This window comes from Phoenix dactylifera, chromosome 5, assembly GCF_051530095.1.
Source record: "Phoenix dactylifera cultivar Ajwa chromosome 5, Ajwa_hap1_PhDact_Kaust_v1.1, whole genome shotgun sequence".
NCBI lineage: Eukaryota > Viridiplantae > Streptophyta > Magnoliopsida > Arecales > Arecaceae > Phoenix > Phoenix dactylifera.
The window spans coordinates 27123650-27137990 of record NC_143194.1 but is presented as its reverse complement, the minus strand read 5'-3'; the positions used below and the strand labels follow the sequence as shown (position 1 = coordinate 27137990).

The 14341-nt window shown below is 46.0% G+C and overlaps 1 protein-coding gene across 1 annotated transcript; it reads left to right on the top strand.

Annotated features, from left to right (window-relative positions):
* The first annotated feature begins 1865 nt into the window (after window positions 1–1865).
* On the top strand, window positions 1866–14134 carry LOC103696106 (fructose-bisphosphate aldolase 1, chloroplastic-like). Its single transcript, XM_088722096.2, has 6 exons — window positions 1866–2088; window positions 11541–11810; window positions 11922–12031; window positions 12153–12243; window positions 13091–13360; window positions 13634–14134. Exons 1-6 carry the CDS (start codon window positions 1936–1938, stop codon window positions 13910–13912), a joined length of 1173 nt encoding a protein of 390 aa, XP_088578222.2. The 5' UTR covers window positions 1866–1935; the 3' UTR covers window positions 13913–14134.
* The last annotated feature ends 207 nt before the right edge of the window (window positions 14135–14341 follow it).

The following is a 14341-nucleotide window of genomic DNA, read 5'->3' as shown; positions in this document are numbered from 1 at the left end:
TTCTTTTAATTCATTAGCTGAATGTCTAACTTGATCATGCACTGTTGGAAAATAGATAGATTCCATGTTGAAATTTTCATTTTTTTTGATGAATCCATTACTTCATATATTTTGAATGTTTGTTTACTCATAAAAATATATAATATGCATTATGACTTTGATTAATTCAGCACTCTCTGTATTTATTGTTTAGATTTACAATTGGCTTCAGGTGAGTTCCTCTTTATTTACTTTTACGTTCTTTCTTCTTTTCTTCATGTCCATATAACAAGAAATTTTCTAGTGAGGAGGATCTAAACCTTACCTCCTTGGAAATTAGAGCACTAGAGTAACAAGATATGCTTATCAGAAAATTATATTATAAACAAAATCATTGAATACTCGCATCACATTACCCTTCACCTCATCAAGAATTTTGATTCTTTTAAACTAACAAAAAGAATTTTGAATCAGTTAATTTATGCCCTTCATGCAATCAATGGATTCATGTGGTTGATGAGTACGATTATTGCGCACTTCTTCATTTGAGCATAATGTTTATGTTTTAGACCAATAAGTGATTAAGAAATGAGAGGTTCTTGCTTCATTCTGCCAACTTAATTTACTAATCTGTTGCCTTCCCACATGTTGGTACAACATGTAGTTATTCAATATTAGTTTTCTCAAAATTTTTGCAAGATACAAAATGCTTGTACCTAGATTCGAGACAATTTAGCTTACTTGGGCAAATGCAAGATCGATCAAGTTACCTCAAATTCTACAAGATTCGCACCAAAACCGACTCTAGTTCTCATGTGGAGGTGGAGCTATTGAGTCATCATGCAACTCTTTGAGATTGGTTAAGCCAATTGTCCGGGTACAAGACTCCCCCCGACTCGCTTGCACCCCTCAGATTTTGCTCGACCTTGATTTAAAGGCGTTATACAATTTGGAGCTTAATCCATCCCGTTGCAGATCTACTCTCAAATCAGACAAAGCATGGCTCTCCAAAAGCTGGCCTAATCCAAACAGGTAACGTTGGCTCCACCCATCGAGTTCAAACCCAACCATACCAAGGTAGTGCATCAAAGAGTGGATCTTAAATTTGGTCCAAGATTGAGTTATGGCATCTAATCACATTGGGGATACCCTCTAAACAAGCATGAGATACGGTGCCGTAGGAGCAAATTTTTTTTTTTTTTTGGGTACACCAGCGACTCATACTAGTTTCGCGTAAGCAGCCCAATTAGCAGTGCTCTGTCACGCTCCGATAGCAGCCCAGCCCGCCCCGCCTCCGCTTTTGCTGCCGCCGCCGCCGCCGCCACATCATGTGGATCCCACATTAAATATAAATATTTGCTATATGTCATGATTACACCCGCGCCCAAATCCAGCCAATATGTACGTGGAACGCAGAGCGGCAGAGGAGAGAAACTGTTCCCTTGGATCTTTGTACTTATCCATAGTACTTCCATAAAGACAAACAGCAACATGACGTACTTATGCTACGTCGGAAGATATTATTAGCTAATATAAAAGTTCAGGAGGAACACATGAATCGACCTCGCTGACCGAGGATGTCCTGGCGCTTCCGAACTCCATTCTCATCCGGCCGATCACAATCCAGCGGCGAAGGTCGCAGCTTAAAATATAAGGGTAGTTTAGTAATTGCATTAGGTCCGTGCCGGAGAATTCGCTTTGGTCGTAGAGACGGCTTTCGGAGGACCCGATGCAGTGGGGCGGAGCACTGCATGATGAATAATATCATAAAAGCCAACTTCACGATTTTTTTCTTACGGAACGAATGATTGGTTGGACACTGGTGGGACCACCCGCGACGTATGCACACCTTAACAAAATATGAAATACGTAAGGTTCCGTAACTTTTCTTTTTTATTCCTTCTTGGTCTATTTAAACGTCCGCGCTGGGACAGAAGGGGGAGGGCCGTGAGAGAGATGGCGACGGTGAAGATGAGTGCTCCGGCGAGCCAGTGGGTCGGCGGCAGGAAGCCGTTGGGCGAGGGGCGGTCCGTTCGGCCGTCGTTGCGGCGGGTCTCGGTGCCGGTGGTCAGGGCCGGATCTTACACCGATCAGCTCGTCCAGACCGCTGTGAGTAAATTACGCATCCCTAACCCTAGACCATCCTTTTTCTCTCCTGCCTTTCTCCAAGCACGATATCTGGGGTCAGAATCGTTTCTTGTGATTTTCCCCTTTTGTCGGTATTCGATCTCTCGCTTTCTCGGGGATCGTACAGAAATATGACTTTTTCGTGGTTTGTATGATCGTTTTTGAGTTAGTTTCCATTGATATCGGTCATAGCGTTTGTTTATGGATCATGATTAAAGATCGTTCTTCTATGATGGTTCGGTTTTATATAATAAGGGTTTTGAATCTGAGCGGTGTGGAAGCTAGATTAAGGTATCATTTTGGCGGTGTTGTTTACTTGTGTAAAAATCTTGTGTTTGTTGACCAGTTCAAGTTCTTGTTTATATGAATACAAAAATGAAAGGAAATCTATGTATAGTTAAATTATTTCAAAATCTTGTGTTTGTTGGGCAGTTCAAGTTCCTGTTTATATGAATACAAAAATGAAAGGAAATCTATGTATAGTTAAATCATTTCAAAATCTTGTGTTTGTTGGGCAGTTCAAGTTCCTGTTTATGTGAATACAAAAATGAAAGGAAATCTATGTATAGTTAAATTATTTCACGTGAAGACTATAGTAGTATAGGGTTATTTTATTTTATTTTAGCTTATTATTATCGACTGTTTATTGAGCAAGCTATGACTAGGGATGAGAAACAGAGGGAAGAAGCAATTTATATTGGAACGATCGATTTATGCATCATTTAATGCAAGATCTATTTGTTTCTAGGAACGTCTTCTAGGACTTTTGTTAGGAACATTGAGAATGGATACCAAGAATGATTTTTAATCCCTTACCAAGTGAGACAATTAAGTAGGCCACTTTGTGATATATCAAAATCTTTCTTTTGTGAAAAAAAGTTAAAGAAAAATCATTTTTGGAGCATTTGTTGCTGTTTTTTCGTTGCTTGGAATCTTTGAACTAAAGTATTAGTATAATTCTCACTAAATTTAAGATCCTAAGGGTCTCTTTCACAGATACAAATATATTTTACTTGGGTTCTCAAAAATGAAGGAGAATAGCTTTAGGAGCCTGTTCACCAAATGCTAGTTGATGGCAAGTCACATTCCTCTGGAAGACATCATTCTTTCAATTTCTTTTTTATTTTTTTCTAGTCTCATTGTTCAGAACTGTTTCATGTAAACTTACCGACCCCACTAGGTTACAGAACTCTGGTTCTGTATGTTTGCTTGAACCAAATAAGGAAAGTGGTAAGGTTAAAGTTTGAATATGATATTAGATTATATTAGATTGCCATGATAATGTTTTAAGCATTTAAAGGTGATGGACATGGCACAAATGAAAATCATAACCTCCTAAACTTCTCCCAATCTTCTACTCTGAATCATATAACAAATTATTTAAAGTTATTGCGAGTCAGTCTAGTGGATTTTTTTAATTTTGGAGTTAGGGCAGGAGGGAATAATGACAGAATGACTCATGCTATCTAAATATTTAGGAAAAAGAACCAAATATGATCTATGAAATAGCAAAAGAAAAAAGTTTCAGCGAACTTGATCAACCTTTCTGGGAATCTGATCCCATGGTTTTATTTGAGATGATTTTGTGTTGTCATGGTCTGAGTTTGTCAGAAATTTCATGCATTTGTTTGGTTTTCTAAAGCATGTTAGTCTGTTGGCCCACATGTGGGCTTCTTTTGTAAATACTGATAACGTGATACTGTGTTGCATGCTGCATGCCTGTTCAGCAATCTTATCAGTATTTGGGCTTATGAAGACAATTTCAAAAAACTACAGAGAAATTTTAACATGGGAGAGTTGTACAATCTTATTTTCTGGGTCAAGTTGGCTTGTGAATCTTTTGCTAAAAGTATATGATGCAAGAAAGTACTAGCTGTGCAAGGTGGGGGTCTTAGATTTGGGTCAAATAGCCAAAAAAGAAGTTCATGGAATAGTTGAATGTAAATAGTCAAAAGGGCTTTGAAGACACTTTATGGGGCATTTGAGCTTTGATCATAATACTAAGTGTTGGGGGGAAAAATGGACCACCCCACAAATACAATTAAAGCACCCAAATCCGACAGAAAGGCCGAGCTCATCCAGGCTGAGCTCATGCAGGCTGCCAAGCTCAGAAGGCCGAGACCAGAAGGCCGAGCTCATGCAGGCTGCCGAGCTCAGAAGGCCGAGCACAGAAGGCTGCCAAGCTCAGAAGGCCGAGCTCATGCAGGCTGCCGAGCTCAGAAGGCCGAGCACAGAAGGTCGAGACCAGAAGGTCGAGCTCATGCAGGCTGCCGAGCTCATGCAAGCTGCCGAGCTCAGAAGGCCGAGCATAAAAGGCCGAGACCAGAAGGCCGAGCACAGAAGGCTGCCTAGCTCAGAGGCCGAGCACAGAAGGCTGCCGAGCTCATGCAGGCTGCCGAGCTCAGAAGGCTGCCGAGCTCATGCAGGCTGCCGAGCTCAGAAGGCTGCCGAGCTCAGAAGGCCGAGCACAGAAGGCTGCCAAACTCATTCAAGCCGAGCTCATGCAGGCTGCCGAGCTCAGAAGGCCGAGCACAGAAGGCCGAGACCAGAAGGCCGAGCTCATGCAGGCTGCCGAGCTCAGAAGGCCGAGCACAGAAGGCCGAGACGCCGAGACCAAAAGGCCGAGCACAGAAAGCTGCCTAGCTCAGAAGGCCGAGCACAGAAGGCTGCCGAGCTCATGCAGGCCGAGCTGACCTCAGAAGGCCGATCTTGTTGTCCACATGCTGCGGCCATGCCCTGCAGCAGCCTCACCGCACCATGCTTTACTTGCCGGCCACGCCACGACATATCAACCAGGGACCATACCCTGCTACGACTGTCAATGCCTCACCATTCCCAAGAATGGACTGCACTGCGCGCCACAAGCAAGCTCTAGCTGCACGCTATCTCCTCCCATGATGGGAACGGGCCATCCACGACAACTTATTACTTCCACGCCCATGTCGAATCGTGATGGTAACCCATTAATTCACCCAGTCACATCACAGGTAACTCTGGCACTCCCCCTATAAAAGGGGAGCTTCTCCCTCTAAAAAGGGGCTTCTTCCTCCCAAGGGAGGGCTTCGGACTTCTACATACAGTCCCTCTCATTCTCCAAAATTAAGCCCCCCTCTGACTTAAGCATCGGAGGGTCGGCGCCGGAAACCCCGGCCACCGGCATTTTGCAGGTCTCCCGGAGGACGCCACCCGCCGACGGACCGCCACCCGCTATTCTCTCGCCGGAGCTCCTCCTCCTCAGCCGACGGCCGCCCTCAGGTTCAATTTTCAGCAACAGTTGGCGCTAGAGGAAGGGCCCGAGTTGCGGCCATGAAACTAAGGAATAGAGGAGCCTTTAATGCCTCTCGGCATCATGCTCCAAGTCCCGAACGCTCATTCCAGAATTCACCACCAAGATCTCCAGTAGATCAAGTTCCACAAGTCCAACTCGAGCACTTCGATGCGCTAGTGCAGCAAGTCCAAGCGCTAGCCATTGCAGCCCAAAGTCTGCAACAAGTGGAGGCCCCTCCTGTGCCGCCTCCACGGGTTCATGTTAAGCAGAGGTAGAAACTTTCTTCCGAGCCATTTCGAATCAGGCATGGCTCCCGCTGCAACGACGTATGTGGGGGCAACCAGTGAGAAGTAGTAGCCCAAGTCTCACGTCAACGAGTTGAAGGGAAAGAGAAATAAAAACTGAGGTCTGGAGAAGGAGAGTTATGGAGCTTTAAAATGGGATTGTAAGCCTCTGTGGCAAAGGGTACAGCCCCATTAAATCTCATTGTCCTTCCAAGTCTTCTGTCTTCCGGCAGCAAGTAAGAAACCAGCATGTACTCCCTCCTCACGGGTGTAAGTCCTCAGGACGGCGCCCGCAACGTTGCTCTCCTTTAGAGCGTCGCCATCACCGAAGCCCCCGCCGAGCTCATGCTGGCCGAGCCGAGCTCATGCAGGCCAAGCCGAGCTCGTCATCCACATGCTGCAGCCACGACCTGCAGCAGTCTCATCCAGGCCGAGCTCATGCAGGCCGAGCCGAGCTCAGAAGGCTGAGACCAGAAGGCTGCCGATCTCAGAAGGCTGCCGAGCTCATGCAGGCCGAGCCGAGCTCAAAAAGGCCGAGCTCGTCATCCACATGCTGCAGCCATGACCTGCAGCAGTCTCATCCAGGCCGAGCTGAGCTCATGCAGGCCGAGCCGAGCTCAGAAGGCCGAGACCAGAAGACTGCCGAGCTCATAAGCCCGAGCTCAGAAGCCCGAGGGCAGAACACCTCTCCCAGAAAATCGAGCCAAAGAAAGCTGGTGCTAAGCCAAGTCCTGAGGGACTTCGAAGTTCGGAAGCCATCAAAATGTCTCCAAAAGGTACAGGATGCCATTTTGGCTTTAAATAATTTTAATATTTTACCTATCTCCAGGTCGGAGAATGCAAAAAACGACCTACGGGTATCTCTATCTCCAACGTCGCCCCACTCCAGGTGGGAACGCATGATCGCCAACAGACAAAGCCATCTCCGATCTCCATCTCGATCTCCCTCAAAGATCCCGACTAAGTTCGGGATGCCCCATGTGTCGACTGTAGAGTCTCAAACTCCCTCGACCTCGGGAAGCGTCGCAGGTCGACAGTGCGTTCCCAGTCCCCTTGACCTTGCACACGATCCCTCGACTAAGGTCGAGATGCCCCATTGAGTCGACAGTGAGCCCAAGCTCCCTCGGCCTTGGAAAGACGGGATAGTACCTTCGCGGTCCTCCGTGGCGCTCGACATCGACAACGGGGTAGTACCTTCGCGGCCTCCCGTAGCGCCTCCTCGACTAAGGTCGAGATGCCCCGTGTGTCGACAGTGCGTTCCCAGACCCCTCGACCTCGGAAAGCGTCGCAGGTCGACAGTGCCTTCTCAGACCCCTCGACCTTGCGCACGATCCCTCGACTAACGTCGAGATGCCCCGCTGAGTCGACAGTGAGCCCAAGCTTCCTCGGCCTCGGGAAGACGGGGTAGTACCTTCGCGGCCCTCCGTGGCGCTCGACATCGACAACAGGCTAGTACCTTCGCGCCCCTCCGTAGCGCCTCCTCGACTAAGGTCGAGATGCCCCATGTGTCGACAATGCGTTCCCAGACCCCTCGACCTTGGGAAGCGTCGCAGGTCGACAGTACGTTTCCAGACCCCTCGACCTTGCGCACGATTCCTCGACTAAGGTCGAGATGCCCCGATAAGTCGACAGCGAGCCCAAGCTTCCTCGACTTCGGAAAGACGGGGTAGTACCTTCGCGGCCCCCCGTGGCGCCTGACAACAACAACGGGGTAGTACCTACGCGGACCCCCGAGGCATTCAATGACATTCGACGACATTTTGACGACATTCGACGCCTCCTACGACAACATGTCCCGATCTGAGTGGGGGCACCCTGTTGAGTCGACCACAAGCCAAAGAAGGCTGCTGAGTCGACCTAAAGCATTTAACTCCAACTGTATGAGAGGTACATCCTACTTGGCACGCACATCTCCATATATATTTGGCTATATTACAGGATGATCGACGACTGGACTACTTTCTTCGTCCGAGCTAAAAAGCGGCTCGAACTCGGAAGTCGGGGGGTAGTGTTGGGGGAAAAATGAACCACCCCACAAATACAATTAAAGCACCCAAATCCGACAGAAAGGTCGAGCTCATCCAGGCCGAGCTCATGCAGGCTGCCAAGCTCAGAAGGCCGAAACCAGAAGGCTGCCGAGCTCATTCAGGCCGAGCTCATGCAGGCTGCCGAGCTCAGAAGGCCGAGCACAGAAGGCTGCCTAGCTCAGAAGGCCGAGCACATAAGGCTGCTGAGCTCATGCAGGCTGCCGAGCTCAGAAGGCCGAGCACAGAAGGCCGAGCACAGAAGGCTGCCTAGCTCAGAAGGCCGAGCACAGAAGGCTGCTGAGCTCATGCAGGCTGCCGAGCTCAGAAGGCCGAGCACAGAAGGCTGCCGAGCTCAGAAGGCCGAGCACAAAAGGCCGAGACCAGAAGGCCGAGCTCATGTAGGCTGCCGAGCTCAGAAGGCCGAGCACAGAAGACCGAGACCAAAAGGCTGAGACCAGAAGGCCGAGCACAGAAGGCTGCCTAGCTCAGAAGGCCGAGCACAGAAGGTTGCCAAACTCATGCAGGCTGCCGAGCTCAGAAGGCCGAGCATAGAAGGCCGAGCTGACCTCAGAAGGCCGACCTTGTCGTCCACATGCTGCGGCCATGCCCTGCAGCAGTGATCGGTTCTTTCAATTTTGAAAATAAAACCACGCAATAGCACGTATCCTGTAGGATAGTGATTACGGGTGTCGGTCCACAGGGATTGGAGACAAGTTATTGTTCCTAATTAAATAATTATTTCAAAAAGGATAAGCTAGAGTAAATGATAAAAACATAAGAATTAATATGGGTGTAGTAGTACGAATTATCTATGGAGAGAGGTGTTTAGGGCTAGAATCCACCGATGGATTCGTAAGTGTGATGCTTTCAATGACTTAGATGCGTGTATGATCTGATTGCTCTTAACTACAAGTTAGGGCAATCATACAAAAAGCTGAAATCTAACCCACAGTATGAGTCATCTAAGCCTGGCACAAACCATCTTTTCTAAGGATAGGCATGGTCTGTCCTATTTAGCATGATTCATCTGATGATTAATTTTTCAAAGATAAATCCGATAGTTGCATAGCAATCTCTTCCAGACCACAGGTATTGGATTCAATTTCGATAAGCTAGATTAATTCATGCAAAGACTTTCTACAAGATAAACATCTTACATAAATTAAACAAGACAATTTAAGATCATAATTTCATTGAGTATGCAACTGTCTTACAACGCTAAAAATCAAAGAAATGCAACACAAATACTCATCCATGGCTTCATCAAACCCCTAAACCAGGATTCAGCCGCTCATGGTGGCCGGAAGTCCTTCCATCTTCAAATGAAAGTCTTCCCCTCTCATTCTTCCCAAAATGCCACAAAATATTCTCTTTCCCCCCTTCTCTCTCCTTTTTTTTATTTCTTTTCTCTGGTTCGGCTCTCTTCTTCTCTTCACCGAAACAGGGTCTCCCCTGTTTTTCCTCAACCAAGCTCCCCCCTTTCCAAGCCGATGGCCACCCTCTTTATACCCATTCTCCCCCTTGATGGATCCACTGAGAGCGCGCTGGAGATGCGGATGTGAGATCACGGGATGCCCGGACGCGGAGGAGGCTGGGATCACGGAAAGAAGGCTGGGCTCTTGATGCGGCTCGGAACGCACGCGGTTGATGGCGGAGCTAGATCTCGGCTGCGAGCTGCATCACCGGCGGAGGAAGAGGCGGAGATGCTGGGATTTTGACTGCTAGGAGTGGATCGTTGATCTCGGATCTCGCTCGGAACGGCAGCTGTGAGGAGGCGGGGATGCAGGTGGATGCCTGATGCGTGGCTGGCTGGAGACGTGAGGCGTGCCGGCACGATCTCTGCTGATCTGGTCGCGATTGGGAGCTGAGATCTGGGACGCCTCGGCTGTGGAAGGAAATCCGGATGGCCGGAGATGTGCTGCAGACTTGAATTGCGCCATGGATGCGTTGAAGATACCCACAAACGAACGCCTGATTCGCTGGATTGCATCGCGGGATGAAGAGGCGGGGTCATCTGGGATTTGGGATCTTGAATCTGGAGGAGACGCGGACGGTGATGGCGAGAATCGGGAGGCTGGGTCGATTTGGAAATCTCCCTTGTTTCAGTGCTGCATTGGGGCCGGCTGGGAGGGAGATGAGCTTTGTTTTGAAGCAAAGGAAAAACGCGTGGATTTGAGCCTGGGAGATTTGCTGGATACGGGGGATGATGAATCGCATGAGGATTCATCTGGGAAGCTTGGATTGGCTTGGATAGTGGAGAAAATCTAGGAAGGATAGGGAAGGATACGGCTGAGCTGGGAGATGGTCCGAAATAGGGGAAGAGAAGAGGAGAAGAATGATGCGGAAGATGAATACGGGCGTGAGTGAATTTTATTATTATTTTTTTTTAGAGAGATGGTTGGGGTCCACTTGGGTAGGTTGGGAGGGCTCTGTTTTGCTAAGTTGGGAAGCCTGGTGCACATGGGAAAGATGACGTGGACAAAGGAATGGATAGCTTTATGCACATGTGGAAGAAAGTAATCCACACATGAAACAGATTGGGACTAATTCGTGAATGGGGTGACTCGACCTGCATACACATTAAACTAAATCGATATAGAAAATTAAACCAAACTTGAATTACCTCTAATAATTTATTAAAATGAAATGATGAGGGGAAACACATTTTCTTCTGTTAATATTTAAAATATGTGTATAACAATAATAATAAGTGCTATGTAAAATAGATAAATTTGTACATTAATTAGTACTTATCAAGCAGCCTCACCGCACCATGCTTTACTTGCCGGCCACGCCACGACATATCAACCAGGGACCATATCCTGCTACGACTGTCAACGCCTCACCATTCCTAAGAATGGACTGCACTGCGCGCCACAAGCAAGCTCTGGCTGCACGTCATCTCCTCCCATGATGGGAACGGGCCATCCACGGCAACTCATTACTTCCACACCCACATCGAATCGTGACGGTAATCCATTAATTCGCCCAGTCACATCACAGGTAACCCTGGCACTCCTCCTATAAAAGGGGAGCTTCTCCCTCTAAAAAGGGGCTTCTTCCTCCCAAGGGAGGGCTTCGGACTTCTACATACAGTTCCTTTCCTTCTCCAAAATTAAGCCCCCCTCTGACTTAAGCATCGGAAGGCCGACGTCGGAAACCCCGGCCACCGGCATTTTGCAGGTCTCCTGGAGGACGCCGCCCGCCGACGGACCGCCACCCGCCATTCTCGCGCCGGAGCTCCTCCTCCTCAGCCGACGGCCGCCCCCGGGTCCAATTTCCAGCAACACTAAGCAATTATCAAGAAACCAACACCATTTAAGGGCAAGGCTTGTGTTCATGTCAGTCAACTTGAAGGATTGATTCACTTTAATAATCCATCTATGATCTATCTCTTTCTTTCGATAACTATTAGATTTCATGTATAATAATGGGATCATTTCAGTCCATGTAATGGTTTTGATTTTTATCAATATGAATTTTGTTGTTATGCTGCTACATCGTGTGTGGCAGTCTAAATAAGAGGTAGGTTTAGTGTTTCCAGATTTTCATCAAGCAGTGCAAATGTTTTGCTGTGTGTTCCACAGACTTCAGCTCTACCAGTATTCTACGCCTTGGACTTTGCTCTTCCGATCCCTGCTGCCCTGTGAAATAGATATTTTAGCAAATAAGTTAGGATTATTACATACGGATATTGTTTTTTTTTTAAAAAAAAAAGGATAAACCTGGGTAGTTCTGAAGCTAAACAAGCTTAAAAAAATTAAAAAGTTTTTATATTTAAATGTTGAGCACTTCTGTTTTTCTTTTCTTTTTTTTTGTTTATCTGTTGGTATCTCATGAATATGTTATTTGTAGAAATCTATTGCTTCCCCTGGGCGTGGACTCCTTGCGATCGATGAATCAAATGCTACATGTGGGAAGAGGCTTGCTTCAATTGGTTTGGATAATACCGAAGCAAATCGCCAAGCTTACAGACAGCTTTTGCTGACAGCTCGTGGTTTAGGCGAATACATCTCTGGTGCCATTCTTTTTGAGGAAACACTTTACCAGTCAACAACAGATGGAAAGAAGTTTGTAGATTGTCTGCATGAAGAGAAAATTGTCCCTGGTATTAAAGTCGACAAGGTACTTCTGCAAGGGTTTTCATGCATGCTTAGTTTTAAACTTGCAACAACTCTGACTTTAGAGATTTTATACTGATTCGCATATAAACTCTGGTTTTCTTGTCCTGCCAAGGGTCTGGTTCCCTTACCAGGATCAAATAATGAATCTTGGTGCCAAGGTTTGGATGGATTGGCGTCAAGATGTGCTGAATACTACAAGCAAGGGGCACGTTTTGCTAAGTGGTTAGTCTAGGTCCTTTTTTGTTAGGAACCTGCATGGCTTTTTAGTTAATCTGTTCACAGCATCCAGAAATAATTGCTAACATTATCGCAAATGTCTAATAAACTGTAACCAAATGTACAGGCGAACGGTAGTTAGCATTCCTTCTGGTCCTTCTGCCCTGGCCATTAAGGAGGCTGCATGGGGGCTTTCTCGTTATGCTGCTATTGCTCAGGTATTGCTTTTCTACACATGCCTGAGAATATATTCTAGAAGTGAGATTCAATGGGATGAGTCGTTATGATCATTTTTAAATTTTCAACCGTATTGTAGTTAAGCCATAATGTGATTATCTTCAACTGTCGGTTGTTTCAGGCCATTCTTATTTTGTGCATGAATTCATTCATGTCTATCCATGCATCTGTACCTGGTGAAACAACCTATCTACCTTTTTCAGAAAATAGAAATAAAGAGAGTTTTTTGCTTTTCAATTTATTGCTGTTTCAAAGCTTATAATGCTTGACATTTGAAAAATTAAAGGTTTTAGTTTGTTGTGTGGTAGTAACCCACCACTTTATTTTCGTCTGACAAACTTAAAGTTAAGTAAACATTATAATGCAATAATTTCTGATACAAAGGTATAAACTACTGCAGGTCCTAATTATCAATTTCAATTGATCTGAAGTGCACATGTAGTATTCTTAGTTCTCAGCCAATTCTATTGGAGTCTGAATGCTTGCAGACACAAGTATTTGTGAAAAAGAAGTGAAAAAAAAAATGCTTCTCTCTAAAAAGGTTGCACATTTCTGGCTTTAATAATTCTATATTGTATAGTACTAAACATCTGCTGTAGAATTCCAGGCTATTGTTCAGCAAGCTGAAAATTTTATAATATAATGTCTCAAGATCAAGCTTGAAAAAATCACAAGCTCATTGATAGATGTACCAGAGATCTCTTCTGTGAATTTGTACCTGCAGCCTCATCTGTAAACAATTAGTTATCAGACATCCAAAAATCTTGCCTCTTCTTCCTCATTATCATGCTTGTTAACTGTATCTGTCCATTACTACCACATTTGCAGGACAATGGGCTTGTGCCAATTGTTGAACCTGAGATTCTGCTTGATGGAGACCACCCTATTGAAAGGACGCTTGAAGTGGCAGAGAAAGTCTGGGCAGAAGTATTCTACTACCTTGCAGAAAATAATGTGGTGTTTGAGGGCATCCTTCTGAAACCCAGTATGGTGACTCCTGGTGCTGAACACAAGGAGAAGGCATCTCCAGAGTCTGTTGCCAGGTTCACTCTCAAATTGCTGCACAGGAGAGTACCACCTGCAGTTCCTGGAATCATGGTATTCCCCAAACCACATTCTTTTGGTGCCTCCTCCTTTTCTCTTTATCATATCTGCATCCTATCTTCCACATTTCTTGTCTTGGGACATCAGAAATGTATGGAAGGTAATATTTCCGAGGAGCATCATTCTTTGGCAGCCAGACTGGCCGTACAGACTGTTTGATTGAAACAAACATGTTTTAAGCTACCAGTTAAACATCAACTAGCATGCACTGTAAGTAGTGATTTAAGATGATGCTGCAGAATGATAATAACCATGATCATTTTGCAGTTTCTATCGGGGGGGCAGTCTGAAGTGGAAGCAACATTGAATTTGAATGCTATGAACCAAGGGCCCAACCCTTGGCATGTCTCTTTCTCATATGCTCGAGCTCTTCAAAATACAGTCTTGAAGACATGGCAGGGGCGTCCAGAGAATGTGGAAGCTGCGCAGAAAGCACTCTTGGTGCGTGCCAAGGCAAACTCTCTGGCTCAGCTTGGCTACTACTCTGGAGAGGGTGAGGACGAGGAGGCCAAAAAAGGAATGTTCGAAAAAGGCTACACCTACTAAAGCAGGCGACCAGCACCCTTCATAGTTTCATCTCTTACCATAATCTTAGTCTAGGTAGTTATTATCGAGTTCGGAGAGTCGTTTCGAGTGAATTATTGTTTTGTTAGATGGGTCTATAAGATGACCCCAATAAGCACTCGTGGAGTCTGTTGTCTTCATTGGAGCAGTTCAACTGCAACAGGACACATAGTATAACCATTGGCTTCATTGAGCATTATGGAACCATAAATATTAGTGGTTTGGTCTTTTGACCCAACAGTGATGATAAGGTAAGAGGTATGGATGATGACCGATATCATGGTGTGGTGTATGAGGGTAGTGATGAGAGAAGCATCAGAGTGATGTGTGGCTAGTGGTGTGCCACCTATCGAGGAGGATAACCGGAATGGTGTATGGCTAGTAGACGGTGTGCTGTCTTGATGAGGTTGA